The 20,645-nt window shown below is 35.1% G+C and overlaps 1 protein-coding gene across 1 annotated transcript in view; it reads left to right on the top strand.

The window, feature by feature from the left end:
• Pof1b (POF1B actin binding protein) overlaps positions 1-20,645 on the top strand; it is a 72,950-nt gene that overhangs the window by 38,621 nt on the left and 13,684 nt on the right. The window contains exons 6-11 of the mRNA XM_059251320.1: positions 6,883-7,013; positions 12,052-12,079; positions 13,401-13,475; positions 18,493-18,585; positions 19,430-19,543; positions 20,342-20,494. Coding sequence (XP_059107303.1) covers positions 6,883-7,013; positions 12,052-12,079; positions 13,401-13,475; positions 18,493-18,585; positions 19,430-19,543; positions 20,342-20,494 — 594 coding nt within the window. The remainder of the gene's footprint in view (positions 1-6,882; positions 7,014-12,051; positions 12,080-13,400; positions 13,476-18,492; positions 18,586-19,429; positions 19,544-20,341; positions 20,495-20,645) is intronic.

The raw sequence follows: 20,645 nt of genomic DNA, 5'->3' as shown, positions 1-20,645 counted from the left end.
ATATGTTGGAGTTTGACCTATTTTTAGAATTTGTATTTGAGATTGCAATTTGGATGTAGCGTGGAAAAGGGAAAAGTCACAATCTTTCAATTCAGTTGCTTGAGTTTATAAAACATGATGCTACATGACCTTCAGCAGTAAACTTGGTTAAGCGTCAATTTCCCACTATGTAACAGGGAATCATACTTTCATGTATGGTATATCCTGCAAGAAGATTGAAATAAACTCTGCAAAGCACCCAGCTTACTGTCAATCCTATAGGAGATTCTCAAATCAATGTTTGATCACTAAACTTTTTGCTGCCTCAGTCTCAGATCTCAGATATTTTAAGGATCACTGTAGAAATTGGTTATGTTGTAAAGCAATTTTTGGTGTTTATGGTCAAACCCAAACCCTTATACATGCTAAATATGCTCTACCACTGCACTATTCCATCAGCCCCTATAATACTACTTAAAAAAATGTTTTGCTTTAAAATACTTTGTATTAGTTTGTATAGTAACTTAAATAATGAACTAGAAAATGCTTTTCCCAAAGCAAAATGTATTGATTAAAAACAAAACAAACAGAAAATAGGGTGAACTCAAATCTGGTTTCATAGTATTTTTTACAAAATTGTTATATGAATATTCCCCATGGTTGTCTCTAGTCACATAATTTTAGCTTCAAATTCCAAAATGTCTCTTGTCATGTATCCTTTCTTAAGAACAAATTAAGAATAGCATGATGTGATCATTTTCATGCTATTAGCAAGACATAGATAATTTCACACAGTTAATGATAGGAAAAAGCTCAGCTGAACTCATTTTAGAAGTTATTGTTTAGTTAGAGGGTGGCTGAAGAGATGGCTTAGTCAACAAAGTTCTTGCCACAGAAGCATGAAGAAGACCTGTGTTCGAATCTCCACAGCCTTCACAAAAAGCTAGATGTGGCTGCTTGTGTCTGGAACGCCAGCTCTGGGAAACTGAAGACAGAAATATCTGTAGGTCTTTTTCTGACCAGGTGTTCTAGCCAAGTTGGTGAGCTCCGGCTTCTTTGAGAGCCTCTGTCTCAATAAATGAGAGGGAGAGTAATTGAGAAAACACCTAACATTGGCTTCTGGCCTCTGTGCACATGTGCCCACAACCCACATGCATATGCACTGGAGTATTCGCATGCAGACATACATAAATAGAAATTGTCCTATTGGAGTTCGTAATGAAGACAAATAATTATTTATGACATCTATACACTCTTCTGTTTACCTTGAGTCTTCTGGCAAGCCTTTTTGGAGTCATGACAGGTGATAAAGAACAGGACTGTAGATGTAACCAACCGTCTTATTAAATAAGAAACACAGAACCAATGCAAAGAAGAAAGCCAAGAGGTCAGAGCTAAGAGCTAAAACCTTACCCTTCCTCCTGCGGTGGTCCTACCTCTCCGAAAGAGAGCTACTTCCTGTGTTAAAGTTTTAGAAAGACTTTCGGTTCTGCCTTCTCATTGGTTGTAAACCCAACCACATGACCGCCTCATCACTGCCTGTCTGTACAGACCTCCAAGTCTTCTATGGTTGGTATTGAGGTTAAAGGCGAGTGTCTCCAATACTGGCTGTATCCCTGAACACACAGAGATCTACCTAGCTCTGCCTACCAAGTGCTGGGATTAAAGGTGTGCACCACCACCGCCCGGCTTTCCTATGGCTTGCTAATAGGTCTGACCCCCGGGCAACTTTATTTATTAACATACAAATAACATTTTAGTACAAAATAAAATGTCATATCTCCCCTTTTCTTTTTTAATAAAAAGAAAAAAGGAAAAAGCTTATAACTAACATGAGAAAAACTATATACAAAAGTACAATAACTATATACAATATATACAAGTAATAAATACCTAAACAATGTCTAGTCCATTTGTATTTGACAAATTCAGAGAAAATAATTCCATTATCTATCCTATTTTGGTAAGTCCAAAATGTATCTAATTCACTTTCTATCCTAATTAATCTTCAGCTATAACTAACTAATCTTCAACTCCCTCAGAGACCCAAGAAGGAAATAATATTAGCTAACAAAAATAAAAACAGGAGGTACATGTAGCATGAGTCTTAAAAGTTCTTATTAATAAAATCAAACCCAGGGGTGAAATGCTGGATTGTCAGAGTACCAGAACAAGCCACAGCTATCTCACCTTGCCAATTCTTCAGCTGGTCTTGTTTCCTCAGACTGGAAGCTTCTGTGTCCTCATCCCAATGACTCTCACCTGAACTGCTGCTCCAAATCCTGAACGCTTAACCAGCCAAATGCTTAACCTGCCAAATGCTTCTAGTTTATGGTCTCCACGCCTTATATATCTTTATGCTTTCTACCACCAGTCCCTGGGATTAAAGGCTGCTTTCTGGGATTAAAGGTGTGTGTCGCCATGCCTGGCATTTCCAATGTGGCCTGGAACTCACAGAGATCCAGAGAGATTTCTGTCTCTAGAATGCTAGGATTAAAGGCATGTGCTAACATTTTCTAGCCTAAGTATCTTGTGGCTTTTCTGTTCTCTGACCCCAGATAAGTTTATTAAGATACACAATATTTTGAGAAACACAATACCACCACAGGTACATGCAAGCAACTTCCAAAAAATGTGAGTTGACAGAAACAGCCAGATGCCTGGACAGTCATCTGAGGTTTCTCCGCAGTGTTGGGGCATCATCTTCAGCCTATAGGCTTAGCATATCTGACAGACTCATTTGTGAAGTAGGATGTACACAAGGTCAACAGTTCAACCTCACATTGGGTGAGAGCAGTCCATGTACCAGAAACACCTGAATTCCACTAGTGTCATGTCATGATTCAGGATTTTAAATTCTGGAAATTGTTGATTTTTTTGAATTCAGCTGTCCATTCTTCTTGGCTATGTGTGTGTGAGGCTTCATCTCAACATCTCGTTCTTCTCCATATCCCTCTATTAAATGCCAGTCTACTATTGAGAGGTGTGAGTTTAGTTACTCTTCAAGAATAACTGTTTCAGCTGTTGTTCCATTGCACATCAGAAGCCATCGGCCCATTGCCTGTTCAGCTGCCTTCGAAGAAAAGGGCACTGTACCTTTTCCGGATTGTGAAGGCCACTTCAGGGATGGGGCCATATTGTTCTGTCCTCAGAAGATGCCTTTTGATAAAGCCATAACCACACTTGTTTTGGCAAGAATCAGTAGTCCTTTGTTTCGTGTCCTGTCTGTCCTGTTTGTCAGCAGTTGATTCGAGGATACTTTGTTGTCCAGTGGTTAACTTTTGCCACAAAGAAAGTTAACTCCAATTGCAGTTTCTTCAATGCCCATATTTTCTCTGAAGTAGATTGGTACTGCTAGGAGCCGACATGTCTCATAGTCATAACAAAAAAGAAAAATTTTCTAAGTTATTAAAACATTTTAAATGCCATATTCTGTAGATCTCTGAAGGGTCTGAAGATGACCTGTCTATCTAAAATATATCTGCTCGATCTTGAAAACATACCTAATATGACTACAAGTTCTATTATAATGTCTAACTACTAATTTTCATTTCTTTATATCCTAATAGTTGGTAATAATAACATTCAAGGATCAGAAAATTGCATTACATTGTTAAATGAACGGTATAAGTACAATTAGAAATATACATATAGCGTTTTCTAACAATATCTATTTCAATATATATAATTTGTATACAATACAGGACTGTTCACTTGTTCACTTTTGTTACTGGAAAACTACTCTAGGGATGCAGTGTCTTTAAAACTTATATTTTTGTCAACATCAATATAACATATCTCTTAGTGTTAAGTCTTTTGTCTGAAATTTACTACAGGAAGTTTACTACAATGGTTTCTTTATACTTAAATTGGTGAGGGAGCAGTTAAAAAAGCAAGACAGATGTTAGTGAAAAGAGTAAGAAAATAATTCAAGATAATTGTGTAAGAATTCAGTTAGCTTTATTAACTGGCATGTTTTAGTTTTCATGGAGATAGAAAATCTTGAGATATGTTTGTAGGTATAGAACAATGAATCCCACTGTTGGTAAAACAAAGAACATTTTGGAAAACAGAGGTACTATGTTTATATAAGTGTTTAAAGGTTTTTTATAGAATACTATCTATATAAATCTTTGTGTACAATTTCTAAGTTCTATGACATATAAACATACTGTGTGATAGTAACATTACATTTTAACTCATCTACTTCCTGACTTCATATAGGAGACTTTACACTGTTTAATAGACAGACAACTTTTACCTCTCTAGGGAAGCAACGCCACAATTTATATAGTCAAGAAAACTATCATGGTGGACTATTCACCCAGATTTTCTTCTCTCTTTTTTTAACATGTGTTTATTTATTTACTTACTTATTGTGTGTAGAGAGATGACATATACATGCCATGGGAGCACACACTGAAGTCAGAGGAAAATTTGTAAGAATCTATTCTCTCCTTTGACCATGTGGGTCCTGGAGATTTTAATACAGGCCATTGGGCTTGGAGGAAAAAGCTTTTACCGACTGAATGATCTCAGTGGCTCTGATTTCATTCTTTCTTTTAAAAGAGTATCGCTGATTTTGAATTTGAGATATCTGAGTCATTTATCCAATCCTCTCATCCAGACTTTCCAAAATATGAATCTGCATTCCTTTTAAGGAAATCAGTTAGATTTATTAAGGAAAAACAGAGCTCGCATGAGTATGAGGGGACTTCCAAGAAAGACTATGGCCCATGAATACACATTTCTTTATAAAATTATGATGAAAATATACTGTGATTTTATTCAGCATTTATTTTTGCTAATCTGTGTTTTGTAAACTGATTTTCTTATTACAGATGTGGTTATGAGTGCCTGTTCTTGCTTGCTTTTTGGCCTTCCATTTGTCTCAGTATACCTGGACTTTTAGGGTATTCCTTCAGCAGAGAGGTTGAAAAGGAAGTATCAGTAGTCAAATTTGAACTATTCATCTCTTCATCCCATGTTTAAAATTAAGACAGTATAGAGTATGGCCTAAGCTATTACTCTCCAAGCAGTGAGTCTTTGGATGATACACAAGGTAGCCAACAGTATTAGAAAGATTAATAGCAAGGAAATGAGGCCAATAAAATATGTCTGAGTTAGGACAGTAGTCATAATAATTTGTGTCAAAGAGTTTAAATGTCTCTTATGTCTGTAATTTTTTTTCACTTGGCTCTGAGCTACTTTTTTTCCATGTCTTATTGACTAGATAGTAAATCCAAATAAAAAAGTGAAGAATTAGATAAAAATATATAAAGGACATTGGATTGAATAGTTTCTTTTAGTCTAACTTTAATATATACTAATAATCAAATGGACTTTCATCAAAGTGATAGTAATTCTTCTATATCAGTACAATTGAAGATATTCACATTTTGTTTATCCACAGTAGGCAGATATGAAAGGAATGTTATGGGCTGGAGAGATGGCTCAATAGTTAAGAACATGTACTGCTCTTGTAGAGGACCTGAGTTTGATTCCTATCACCCATATTAGGTAGCTTACAACTACCTGTAACTCCTCCAGTTTGAGAGAGTTGACAATGTCTTCTGGCCTCCAAAGGCACATGCACACACACCCCCCCACACACACACAAATTATAAAACTAAGAAAAAGAAATGAAATTTGGTAATAATTGGAAACTGATTTATTTATTTATTTATTTAGCTATTTCATTTAAGCAACTATACTCAAGAATTTAATATTACTCCAGAGGGGATGGAGGACACTAAACACAGTAGTACTGACACATATGAACTCACAGAGAATGGGGCAGCATGCATAGGACCTGCATAGGTTTACATCAGATGGGATCTCAGTGCTGAGAGAAGACATGGACACAAGCCCCCATCCCTAACCCAGAAGCTCTTTCCAATTAATAAGCACTCACAACTGAAGAAAACAAAATCACTTTTCTCGAAGGGAGTCTCAATGGGTATACAAACCACTTTTAAGTCCATGCCTCATGCCCAGCAGTAGATGGCTAACACAAAACGAACTCAATAGCATCTTTGGAGGTTCTTTGTCTCAAAAGGCTTTTGACAGGGCATTTTATTATTTTATTTCTTCTTCTTCTTCTTCTTCTTCTTCTTCTTCTTCTTCTTCTTCTTCTTCTTCTTCTTCTTCTTCTTCTTCTTCTTCTTTTTCTTCTTCTTCCTTCTCCCCCTTCTCCTCCTCTTCTCCTTCCTTCTTTCCTTCCTTCCTTCCTTCCTTCCTTCCTTCCTTCCTTCCTTCCTTCCTTCCTTCCTCCTCCTTCTCCTCCTCCTTCTTCTTCTAACCTTAAATGTCTTTTGTGTATGTATTATGGCTTCTGGTTTTATGTTTTCAGGGGATTATTATGTGTACAAACAAGCGTCTTTCTGCATCTATGTATATATCTTGTGCTTTTTCTTTAGCTTTTTTCTTCTGTTTGCTTTATCCTATTCCAGTTTGTTAGATTTTGTTTTATTTTATTTAATTATTATTTTTAGATGCCTGTTTGATTTCTAAGGAGAGACAGAAAGGGTGTAGATTCCAGTGAGGGAAAACATGAAGGGAATCTCAGAGGACTTGGAGAAGGGACAACCATGATCAGAGATACATTGTATGAAAAACACCTATTTTCAATAAAAGAAAGAAAAATTTATGTTACTCAAGTTTTACATTCACCAGATTACTTAGAATTGAGTGAAATTAAATTGAAAATACTGTTTCAATGTTGATTTTCCTTGCAATTCTGTCCCTACTGAAAATATACACATCTGATGCATAGACAATTCAGTGGCTTGATTCATGTGATGATTCTAATAGATTTTTTTTATTCTTTAAAACTTCATATCAATGTATCTGTGAGCTTAGAAAAACAATATTGCTTATAATTATAATTGATATTTGCTTCAGGTGATAATTCAGGATGATGGCCCTGAAAAATTGGACCCCAAATATTTTGGAGAGTTGCTTGCTGACCTAAGCCGCAAGAATACAGACCTATATCACTGCTTATTAGAACATTTGGAGAGAATTGGAGGAAGGTATTATAAATGCATTTTTTTTGTCTTGATGTTGCAGTTGTCAAATAATTTAGTCTATTCTTGTAATTTAAAAAATAAACATTTAAGGATTTTTTTATGTGTATTCATGTATGCCTCAATGAGTTAATGTGCACCACATGTGTTCAGGTGCCCTCATAGTCCAGAGGTAATTAGAGACCCTGGAATTTTTGTTACATGAAGTTGTGAGATGCCCAGCATTGTTCTAGAAATGAAACTTGGATCCTCTCGAAGAGCAGTATGTGGTCCTAACCACTGAACATCTCTATAGCCCTTAAAATAGCCTTTTTGAAGAGCGCATTCAGGTTTACAGCAGAACACCAGTACTCTTAATGAGTAAGTAGATCAATTATATGAGAAAACTGAGCAAATGTTTCATTTTAAAAGTTAATCAAGGGGTCTGAAGAGATGGCTCAGAGGTTTAGAGCACTGACTACTCTTTCAGAGATTCTGAGTTCAATTCCCAGTAACCACATGGTGGCTCACAACCATCTAGAATGAGATCTGGTGCCCTCTTCTGGTGTGCAGGCATACATGCAGGCAGAACACTATACAAATTTTTTAAAAAGTTAATCAAGCTGATTGTGGTGGCTTCACACCTGTGATCCCAGCCTTCAGGAGGCTGAACTGGAAGAATGCCTTCATTTTGATGACATCCTGGGCTACGTATCTTATCTTTCCATGTGGTGCTATATAGCAAGTTTATGTCTCAAAAAGATCAAAACCAAACAAAGGAGAGTTAATTCACTTTATGAAAATCAGCAGAGACCTCATTAACTACTTTTAGATCAGTTAAGAATTATGTATGTTTTCTTTTGTAATGTACTTTGATAACAAAAACCACTACCTGAGAAAGAAGCTAAATAAAATGACTGACATATTAAAAAGACAAAAGATAAGAAATGATGGTGCAGATGTGGAGAAGGAAATGAATATTGTGGTAATGTACAGGTACACACTAGTCATTATAGGAAGAATATGGAGGATTTTCAAAATGAAAACTAGAGCTACCATGCAATCCAGAAATCTGAACACTGGGTATATAATCAAATACAATGAAATGAGTATGTAAAAGACACACCTTCACTCCCATGTTCACGATACCAGGGAATGGAAACAACCTGACAATCTACCAGCAGAAAAAGAATAAAATTCTATCATTTTCAACAACGTAAATGGAATTGGAAATGACCCTAATCAGTAAAATAACACAGGCACATAAAGCAAGTGTCACATGACTTAGTTTGTAATCTTAAAAAAAACAGAATTTCATAGAAAGTGAGAGTGGGATGGTCATTGTCACAAGCTCAATGCAGTAGAGGGTTCAAGGTGGAAATGTTACTCAATGTACACTAAATTACTGCTGGATAAGGGCAAATTTTAGTGTGTTACTAGAGAGTGTTGACTACAGATAATGATAAAGAACTTTAAGTTTCAAATCTAGAGGAAGGGATTTTGAGTGTTTTCCTCATACAGAAAATATGTTTGATATAATAGAAATGTTTAAAGTTATTTGAAAATTACACTGTTTACACATGTATGGAAACATCACTTGGTGCCTCATAAATACATATAATTCTATGTGTTAATTAAAAATATGTGGTTATTATGACTTGGTTTTGACATATTACATTTATAATAGAATATATATATTTACAACCAATACACCACTACGTGTATGTCATTGATGTGTTCTCAATTTATAAATATTTTATCTGTAAATATTATATTTTATACATATAAATCACATACTATATTGATTTATATAGTATATTGTATGTAACATATAAATTATGGAGTATTATATATTTATAAATAAAAAATGTTTAATTTAGTAGATGACATGCAACTATATATGCCTAAGTACATTTACCTTTTTTATGTGTACATGTGTGTGCCTGCGTGAGTTTATGTGCACCACATGATTACAGGTGCCTGCACAGACCAGTAAAATTTGGATTCCCTGGAATTGGAAGGAATCATTCATTTGTTAATGACAGCGCATGGCTATTAAATGAGTTACCTAGTGCTATCTAGTCAAAGCATGACTGTGACAACAAGTTCAAAGTAATCGGGAAGATAAAGGAATGTCAACAGATTTTTTTTAATTCAACATTTTCATTGACTGCATTCTTTTGCTTCTAAATTTTTATAATATAGAATTTATATAGCATATAAATATAGAGGGTATGACCCAATATGTACTATTTTGTATACCTTTTAAGTTAAAGAAGGCATATATTTTCCAGATCAACATTTATATTTAGTGCCTTTAATATATTCTTTTAATCTTTTGCCCATCTCTTTTCTATCAATTTTATTACCTTCCTACTACCAATTTCCTCAACTACTTTTTGTTCTTGTCTGCTTGTCTATCCCACTTAGCAAAATGCTAACTTTAGGTAAGTAAGATGTTCTCACTAGGACTCTCTTTCCACTATCTCTTTCTACTGCCATTTCTACTACTCACCTGCTGTCAGCTGTCCATAGTATTTAGAGAGCTAGCTACACAAAAGCTGTTTTATGTGGTTTGGAATTCATTTAGCTTAATACAGGACTTGGTATCTGTTGACTAAACATATGCTATCATTACTGTTAATTCATTAAGATACAGCAAAGTTGCTGTGGGATGGTCTGTATGTCAAATGTGTTGCTGATTGGTCAATAAATAAAACATTGATTGGCCAGTGGCCAGGCAGGAAGTATAGGCGGGACTAACAGAGAGGAGAATTGAGAGAACAGGAAGCTGGGTGAGAGAGACACTGCCAGCCACCATGATGAGAAACAGCGTGTGAAGATGCCAGTAAGCCACGAGCCATGTGGCAAGGTATAGTTTAATAGAAATGGATTAATTTAAGCTGTAAGAACAGTTAGCAAGAAGCCTGCCACGGCCATACAGTTTGTAAGCAATATAAGTTTCTGTGTTTACTTGGTTGGGTCTGAGTGGCTGTGGGATTGGCGGGTGAGAGACATTTGCCCTGACCGTGGTCCAGGCAGGAAAACTCTAGCTACACAAAGTACAGCTAATTATTACATTTATTCCCTTATAAAATATGTTTTCTCTTTTGTGAAGTTTTGATCGTTATACTTAATCAGCATCTTCTCAAATTACCCAAACTACTTTCTTCTCCCCCATGACCCAAAGAACTACCTGATGCATTCAATTTCTTTTGCACAAGTTTGCTATGTTAATATATTTCTCTTCCCCTCAATAGCCTATTCATTGAATGACCATAATATGCCAGATACTGTACTGTTTATATGTATTATAAAATTTCAAAACTATCCTCATAAAATTTTAGATGAAGATGTAGGTGGCATGTTATTAATAAGATTACTTATCTACTGATGGCTTAAGATGTATTCAAATATTTTTAAATACTCTATTCTCTTAGCTATAAACTATGACTCAGCTTTTCTGCAAAATGCTCTCAAGATCTTGATTAGGTCTAAATGATCCTCTTTTGGGCTTTAGTTATGTTTTGTGGATATTTCATTTTTTAAGTCTATCCCAATATATCTATTTGGCACAATACAACAAATGCCAAATACATACATGCAAACTATTGTACATGTACTACTAGGCATGCACTGGGAATGGGAATGTACAGTTCTCTTTTGCTGTAGTAGCTTGTCTATTTTTATAAATGTATGCAAGAGGCTTTTAACTGTGACCCACTTATCTCTATAAGCAACATTTTGCTCATAAGCAATTACATAAGGGATAAAGGTAGGGACTAACGTACTAAAACTCTCTTAACTTAAAATATTATTTCTATCTTGCTGTCAGAACATATACAACTGTTTTTCTATTTATTTTGGCATGTTCACATACATGTTCATACCTCATTCTTCTATGTGCAGAGGAGCAATTAGACAAAAATAAAATTCGATCTGTTGCCCTTGACAACACTGTAACTGTATTCTTCCAAGTCTTCACAATTCCTACAGGAGCATATACCAGACTGGTATAAACACTGACAATCTCATAAGAGTCGCCCACCCCCCATTCCCATGTCCTCCAGGGCAAAGACTCCCCCACGGACTGAGATCAACCTGGTAGACTCAGTCCAGGCAGGTCCAGTCCCCTCCTCCCAGGCTGAGCCAAGCGTCCCTGCATAGGCCCCAGGTTTCAAACAGCCAACTCATGCACTGAACACAGGACCCGGTCTCACTGCATGGATGCCTCCCAAACAGATCAAGCCAATCAACTGCCTCACCTATTCAGAGAGCCTGATCCAGTTGGGAGCCCCTCAGCCATTGGTTCATAGTTCATGTGCTTCCATTCGTTTGGCTATTTGTCCCTGTGCTTTATCCAACCTTGGTCTCAACAATTCTCAGTTAAAGGGCTAGGCTCACAACCAAAAATATAAAAGTCGCCTTCTTAATTTGGCTCCAAAAACACTGTCTCAATCTCTCTGTCCAAATACTCATTTTCTTGCTCAAAATCTTATTGTCAAACTAGAATTTTGATCATTTTGCTTTGTTTGGTGTAGATTCAAATACTGTTCTAACCTCATGTCTTCCTAGTATACATAGATTAAATGAATTGACCTCATCTTGAAAGTTTTTATTTTGATAAAATGGAATGAATAACATGAAAACAGCAATAGAAACTAGACTCAAAATTGAAAGTGAGAACCAGAGGGAGAAAATGGAGGTAGAAATAGAGAAAACCTGTAATTGTTTAATTACCCAAAGACCATTTGCTGTCCAGCACTTCTACATCTACCCTCAGACAGACTGGTGAAAATGGATGATGTACTAACTAATTCTGCATATTTTATAATTTTTTTATTTGGATGTTACTCATTTTTAGTAGGTCAGCTAATTCTAGAAAAGTTATTTTAGTCAAACTAAGTGAAAGCTGCATTTTTATATTAACTTTTTAAATTTTTTATCCTAACTTAAACTAATACTATTATGATATACAAAATATAAAACAAGTAGATCAGGCATATTTATATATAATTACTGAATCCATTTTTCTAAAGTTGTCTTTTTATTGTTATTCTTGCAGCAAACAAGACTTTGAGTCTTCAGATGCAGTAAGTCCAAAAATCATTAAAATTAAATAGACAACAAAGTACGTTGTGATTGTGATACCAATAACGTTCTTTTATTTAGTATATTTATTAGACTGGAAACACAGGTTAGTAAAATAAATAATGTTTATATCTTTGTAATGTCTACAAATACAATAATCACAAAGAGTAGTTTTGTGGTTGTCACTAGGATTTAAATTGTCAGTGTTGAATGCACAATTAAAATTTGCCTGATCACAAAACTGTTTTCAGAAGACAGAAATCTATACAATAAAAATCAATTTCTTCTAATATGCTTTAAATACAGTGTGTGACATCTATTGGAATTAAAAACCTTTGTATCAATTTCTTTACGTTTGCAATTTTGTAAAACTATTTTAATTTAATAAGCAATAAACAGAGTTTATTTTAGTATAACAAAAAGAACAATCACGTCTTATATATTATTTTATTTTATCATTATTTTCATTGTATTGCTATTCTACATTCACCAAAGTAATTCTGTATGTCTTTAATTGCCTTTGAAAAGCACTTATTTTAGCTTCTCTCTTAAATTTAGTTGGAGCTTACAAATGTTGCTGTGGCAACATTATAGTCTCTCAAAAGTCACCATAGCCTCAAGCAAATTTTCTTTAAGTCCTATAATACCTATAATTTTATTTCACAGTTTTCATAATTTAAAATTTAAGCTTCTCAAACGTGTCTACCATCCAACAAAACTTGGTTTTGGAGGATACAGTGATGTTATTTTCAGTGGAATTTGAATTTTTATAACATTGTTATTATTTCTATCATCATTATTATTTGCTTTTATGAGACAGGATCTGGCTATATATCATGGCCTTGCCTTGAACTTATGTAGCACAAGCTAGCCTTACTCCTCTTGCCTCAAACACTTGGGTCCTGAGAGTATTGGCATGTAGCACCATACCCAGATAAGTAACCATTTTGTTTGAAATTGCTTTTTCCTCCACCCCCTTGGTTTTACCAGGGCCTTATAATGCTATGGAAGCACTATGCCACCAAGCCCTAGCCCTAAACTGATATTTTAAAGTAGAAATGGAATATTTGGCTGGTTGCCCAAATCTTTTCTCTAACAATCTCTAGAATTTAGTATTATTACAAAGTCTGTGTAATACAACTAAGTATTTAAAAGTGAGAATTTGTAAAACTGTAAATGGTATTCATAGAAACTATTCTTTGAAAGGTAACTTAATCTTCTGCTATCTCCCCAAATATGCTTTTTTACACAAAAGCCTATAAACTGCGGCCCATAAGATTAAAATATTGATGTTTTCAATGGATAAATTTCACTTTCTTACAGTCAGAAGACATTGAGTCATTGATTCCTAAAGGGCTGTCAGAGTTTACAAAACAGCAAATTCGTTATATTCTGCAGGTAAGATGGGATCAGTGTCTGACTTTGATATGATAGTTTTTGCTTCATCTTATTGTACTTTATTTTGTCATGTTTGGTTGTTATTTCTGTTCTTTTCTACTGTGAGACAGAAAGGGAGTAGTTCTAGAAGAGAGTGCAAGTCTGGAGGAACTGGGAGAAGCTGAGGGAGGGGAAAGTATAATCAGAGTACATTGTGTGACAAAATATTTTCAATTAAAAAAAGAAAGTAGTAGTAACACTAAACTTCAGATCAACTTACAATAATTTTAATAATTTCTTAGTAAACTCAAAGAGTGTGTGTGTGTGTGTGTGTGTGTGTGTGTGTGTGTGTGTGTGTGTGTTTTAAGAGATCACATTATAGCTTAGATAGATCACCAAAACTAGAATGTTTAGCATTCAGGAAATCAATCTAGAAATTACCTTCTCTGAATTGTTCTTATTCATACTTTCATACCTTAGTACAACTTGATTCTAAATCATAGTTTTCCCCTTCTTTTCCTCGCACTCATTCCATGCAGTACTCCCTGGCCCATACCATTCCAAGTACTGCCAGTGTAGGATGGAAAGACATTGCCTTACCTTTCCTGTGATGTGTAAGGATTGAATCCATAGGAACAGGAAATTCTCCTGTAATGAAGGGGTATCCACAAGTCAAGAGAGAAGCTAAGGAAATATGACTGAAAGTAGCATGCATTAAGAAAATAATAAAAAGGGGGTTGGGGATTTAGCCCAGTGATAGAGCACTTGCCTAGCAAGCGCAAGGCCCTAGGTTTGGTCCTCAGATCTGAAAAAAAAAAAAAAAGAAAAGAAAAGAAAGAAGAAAATAATAAAAAAAAAAACCCAAAAGCTAGCTAGGATACAGAGGAAAAAGAACCCTTATATATGTCTTCTGCGAAAACAAACTAATCCAGACACTGTGGAAATCACTATGGAGTTTTCTCAAAAACACTGAAAATAAAACTACTGTCTAGCTCGAGTTCCAGGAAAGGAGCAAAGCTATACAGAGAAACCCTGTCTCAAAAAACAAAAAACAAACAAACAAACAAACAAAACTACTGTCATAGTCAGGGTTTCTATTACTGTGATAAGGGTTTATTTCACCTTACAACTCCAAGTAACAGTCCATCAGTGTGGGAAGCAGGGCACGAACTCAAGCAGATGCCATCGAGGAATGCTGGCATTGGCTTACTCAGAATCACCTTCCCGAGGGAGGCACTCTCCACAGAGATCTGGGCCCTCCCACTTCAATCATCAGTCAAGACAACAGCCCACAGATATTCTTTGTTCTGCTTCTTTATGAAACACATGGCACTTTAGAATTCCATTTTGATTTGTTGTTTTGGGGTGTAACTTTTTCAGTGGTTTCTCTTGCTATTACATTATATATCACATTATATATTTGTGAATCCAGTGTGTGGATTTGAGTATTTTTCCAGTTTTAGAAAGCTGAAAGCTTTGGGGTTTTATGTCTCTTTATCTTGTATTTATAATATTATTCTGAAACATTTCTTCTCCTTTCATAAACAACATATTAGTATTATAATTTTTGTTTCAGCTACCAAACATAAATAAGAAGGCTAAGTAAGCATAATTATAGCCTGTCGTGTTTACCCATATGATTTTTTTCCTTCTTAATGTCCAACACTTCTTGATTTAGAATTTTATTCTATTTAGAGAAGTTCCTTTAGCTAGTCTTTAAAAGTAGGTCTAATAGTGACTTATTATTTCCATTTTCCTAGGCCTGAAAAATATCATGATTTGTTTTCTTCATTTGAAAAGGAGCTCAATTTCATTGGATATAAAATTTACAGTTGACATTTTTGTTCTTTGAGTATTTGAAAAAAAATATTGTATCAGTTTCAAAATCAATCTCTCTCTCTCTCTCTCTCTCTCTCTCTCTCTCTCTCTCTCTCTCTCTCTCTCTCTCTCTCTCTCCACCACTGGCTTATTTTATGGAAGAGTCTGACTCCACCTTTCCTGGTGTTGGGCAATTCTAACAGTTCTTTTTATCTTGATATTGGCACCTATCAATTGATTTTCCTTATCAACTTGAGACTTTTTTTTTTTTTTTTTTGCTTTTTCAAGACAGGGTTTCTCTGTGTAGTATTGCGCCTTTCCTGGAACTCACTTGGTAGCCCAGGCTGGCCTCGAACTCACAGAGATCCGCCTGGCTCTGCCTCCCGAGTGCTGGGATTAAAGTCGTGCGCCACCACTGCCCGGCCGACTTGAGACTTTTTTGTCTTTCAATGGTTAGTGAATCTAGATGGAAACCTGAGCATTTTGTTACTGTGGTATGAAACTCTGAGTCTTATTCAGATTTTTTTTTAAGAAGGTCACCTCCTACAGTAAAAGATCAGAGGAAGTAACAGTTTTTATTACTGAGAATTGGAAATGAATGTTCTCCTAATTGGCCTGTCTACATATGATAGGATGGAAGGCTTTATGGCATTAAGAATTTGGGATATCATTTTTTGCTGTTAGGATGAAAGTCTCATCTCTCTACTCTGCTTTTTCTGACATGATCCTAGAAAATAGTGTTGGTATATTGCTTTAAATCCTGATCATGGCAGAAGTCTGGGCTCATTTCTCAGCCCCTTTTCCTTAGGTGAGATAACAGTCACAGTTTCCCCAGTCCAACCTGATGTATTGGTTGGAATAAAATTGTTATTGTTTAAAATTGTTTTTTTTTGCATTGTTTGTCTGCTCCTTTCATGGTCATTAGCCTAGAGACAAAGTTTTTCATCATCTTGAGCCCTTCAATATTTTTTTATGTATAATTATCTGTGATTTTTCAGTCATAATAAGAACATCAGGAAAGGCCGGGTGGTGGTGGTGCACGCCTTTAAACCCAGCACTTGGGAGGCAGATCTCTGTGAGTTCAAGGACAGGCAACAAAACTACAAAGAGAAACCTGGTCTTGAAAAAAAAAAAAAAAAGAACTTTAGGAAAAAGTATTTCTCTTCCTTCTTTACAGAAGCTGAAATTTCCCAATAAACAAATGCGAATAATTTACTGTAAGAATTTTCTCTCCTTTGAAATGAGTCAGTTTCATCTGTATTTCAACACTAAAATTTATTAGTATTTTGGGAGTATGTTATGTTAAAAATATTGACAAAAACATAGAACTTTGCATGTATTTCCACAATTTCAGAATTTATTGATTAATAACAAATTCACAAGCTGTTAGTATGTTGGTTGTACTTCAACAGTTACCCCTCATTTATTTCATATTATGGTCATTGGACATAACAAGGTCTTTTATTCAAATCTCAGCTACTAATATTAATGCACATATTATACATTTTATGTCACACAATGACATATAGGATACAGAATTGCTAAGAAACCATTAAAGAGACTATAGGATTCAAAGAAGTTTTCTTAAAGGCCTGAGCAGTACACGCATACAAATTCAATGAGAGCCATTGGAGGTAGTTAGGTAAGATATTAAGGAACCCATGCAGAAGGAGTTTTTCAAGACAAAATCTCTTCAAGGAAGACATGGTTCAAGGGTAGTCCATATGAGGTCATCCCATTTAATGTCAATTCCAGTAAACCATGTCAGGAAGATAGGGCCATCACGAGCCGTAGTTCTGGGGTCAGATCTGAACATTTATCACTTGTTGATCCCAAGATGCAAGTACCACATATCTGGTGATCTGTAGATAAGTCTCCACAAGTCAGTGTTAGGTTTACCTCTTTTATATGAGTGTTGCATCATTTGTTTGTCTGGTGTGTATGATATACTTTTGGACCTGGTTTTTGTTTTCTACGGTTTTGATATGCCCATATTCCCATGTGTTCTTCATCTAATTTAATTGCAGAAGTTCATAGGTGAAAATATTTAATTTGTCTAAACAGATGATTTATTTTTCAGTTTGTACCTCATGGTTCTTACTGGGTTATTCACTTGCATCCAACAGAACAGGGAGTCATTCTGCCTCAGGATTTGTATTCAAAATGCAGCAATCTAGTTCTATTCCCTAGTCAGTCTCAACAGCCGTGTGTGATTTTTGAGGGGCTGGACAGATGAATTATTTTTTGCCATAGCAGAGAATCAGGTTTGAGGTCCCAGCACCCACATAAAGTTAACAACATTCAGTAACTCTACTTTCAGGAGATTTGATGCCCTCTTCTTGCCTCCCCAGGCATCAGGCACTGGTGATGCATATCTATACATGGAGGCAAAACACTCATATACATGTTAGAAAATGAACACATCTTTGTAAGGAATGTGCTGTGAGGTATCTCACCTTCTAAAATGTAACAAACAGCCTTTGGGGCAAACAGAATCAGTCAAGGCAGGGTACTGCCCGAAAACAATAGTTGTGAGGCTTAGAACAGAGCACACTGTACTCCACAGACTACTTTATTCTTCCTACCTCAGGCACAGTCGATACACATCACTGCACACTTAGGCAAGTTCATTTTAGGGCTTGAAAATTAAGTGCCTCCTCTCTTTTTTAATCGCCTAAACAAAGAATTAAAATAAAAGCAAAATTTGATGATAGAATTGTGCTGTATGAAGATGATACTTATACATACAAAAGAAAAAAAAAGTCTTCCAAAGGCATAGTTGAAATCTTTTGAGGAATGTTGCTTGACCTGCTTGAGAGCATTATTCAGAAAGTTCTTTTTATCTCTAACCAAATAAAGTGCTGAGAGTGAGAGGGCATGGGAGGGGTCTGGAGGAAGGGAAAAGAAGGAGAAAAGTGGTGATATTGTAGTTTAATTAAAAGTATGTATAAATTTCTGGGTTTGGTGGCACAGGCCTTTACTCTCAGAATTTGGGAAACAGAAGCTGGTGGATCTCTGTGAGGTCAAGGCCAGCCTACTCTATCTAGAAAGCAAGTTCCAAGACAGTCAGGGCTACATAATGAGCAACTATCTCAAAAAATGTATTAAAAGTAAATTTTTTTTTAAAGTTTTTTCATAGGAACAGAAAAAAGTATGTTTGCTTGTGTTACCTATTTTGAAACATTGGTACAAATAAACCATCAACTGCTTTCTTCCCCAGATGAGGGGTATGTCAGATAAGTCACTGAGACTAGTGCTGTCCACGTTTAGCAACATACGGGAAGAACTTGGACATCTTCAAAATGACTTGACAGTAAGATTGATTTTGACACTTCTTTCCAAAGTGTTTCTGATTGTTTGCTTCCTAACAGAAATGAAAATATTCAATATACTTTTTAAATGTATTGCAACAATATTACACCTACCTAGACATAAATTATTTTGTGAAACAGCTAATTAGCATTGAAAGATGACAAAAGAACTGCCCCATGAATACATGAATGTATGTTGATACGCACCAATTATTTAATTTACTACTAAGATAATTTAATGCTTAAAGCCAGAGTCACCTACGAAATTCGAACAACTATAGTTATTTAATAAAAATTTCCTTCTTTCCTGTGATAATAAAGCATACTTTGAATTTCTCTTTTAAAAAAGCTTGAAAACCCCTTCCTCCCAATAGTTAACCTTTCCTATTTTTTTATTTTAATTGGTATTCTTGGTACCATCAAGTAGATACATTCTGAATGCTCTCTTCACAGTGAAAAACACCTTGAGGACTTTGGAATGTTTTTTCCCCCTACTTTTCTGGTTTATTTCTGCATTCTCATGAGTGTAGTTGGACTTTAATTTGAAAATTCTCCACCTGCTGGGATTAAGAAGTCTTTGTAGATTGAAGTAAAACATAAAAATGATTGAGAACTTTCTGCTTCATTGCACTTAACAGTAGCCAATCCATCAAAATATTCCTTTTAATACAGGTGTTCAAAGTTTGGGTTTTTCTATCTTATATTTTGCTTGACTTTGAAGAATTCTACTTTGTTAAGCAATGACAGATGAAACAAGTTTTTATTTAAATTCTACAACATAAACAAGACTTTGCCTCTTAACAATTTTATATAACTCCGAGTCCTAATAAGTAATTTTGCCTTTAGTCGCTGGAAAATGACAAGATAAGACTTGAAAAGGACTTGAAATTCAAAGAAAATCAAATAAAAGAGTATGAAGAACTCTTGGCATCAGTGAGAGCAAATAATCGCCAACAGCAAGTAAGTTGATGTCTTTTGTAGGTGATACTCTAGATTGATAGCTTTCCATATGCACAATTACTGGCATATTTAAGTTCTGAGATACAACCCAGACAGTGCTAAAATCTGATGGAAAAATTTCTTCATCTGAGAATTGAACAGCTTTGCAGATTTTCAACAACTGAATGTCCTCCAGAAAAATGGGCGAGCTTATGTGTTATATAGTATACACAGCACACAGTTCTCTGTATTTTGGAGCAACAAGAATTGCCACTGAAAGTCTAGGTTGACTCATTCATCTAATTTAATGATACGTTAATTGGGAAAAAGAATCTTATGTAGATTTTACATTTGTGTACTGAATAAACAAGGGAATGAACTTAGGCACATTCTATAGTTGTCTGAACAGAGATAATTCTAAGCAAACTGTAATGATCCCCTAGAGTTCTTTCTCTCCTTTTTGTCTCATGGCTTGCCCAAAGATTTTACTAAGATCCTATTTTTACCACAATCAAGGGCATGACCATTTTAGTGACTGTTAGTATACGATGATGTGGTGAATCTATCAAGAATCTAATACAAAATTGGGACACTGAAAATTTTATATGAATGTTAATTCTTTTTGTTCAAGTTAGGCAAATGAGATTAGGGACAAGCATAACATGTAGTATGATGTTTAAAATATCATCTAAAGGCAAGAATTTAAAAAGATTCAGTTTGAAAACATTTGCTTCAATTTTCTCAATGAATCACTTAAAAGGACATTTCCTCTGTAAAATCAAAATGCATTTTTCTTATGGACTTATGTCTTCCTTACAGCAAGGACTTCAAGACTCAAGCTCAAAATGTCAGACACTGGAAGAAAATAACCTTTCTCTTCGACATACACTATCAGACATGGAATATAGACTAAAAGAACTTGAATATTGTAAACGTAATTTAGAGCAAGAGAATAAAAACCTTAGAATACAGGTACTAATTTTTATAGTATTGTCCTAGTTATGTAATTATAAAGCTATCACTGTTAATAGAATATAAAACTTTACCTTGTGAAGTACTTTAACTCCCTTCTCTTGACCTTAAATGAAAGTTTTATTATTCTTGCACCTGAACCTTATCGAAT

This window comes from Peromyscus eremicus, chromosome X (genome assembly GCF_949786415.1).
Source record: "Peromyscus eremicus chromosome X, PerEre_H2_v1, whole genome shotgun sequence".
Classification (NCBI taxonomy): Eukaryota; Metazoa; Chordata; class Mammalia; order Rodentia; family Cricetidae; genus Peromyscus; species Peromyscus eremicus.
Note: the sequence above shows the minus strand (reverse complement) of the source record. Positions and strands in the feature narration are given on the sequence as shown.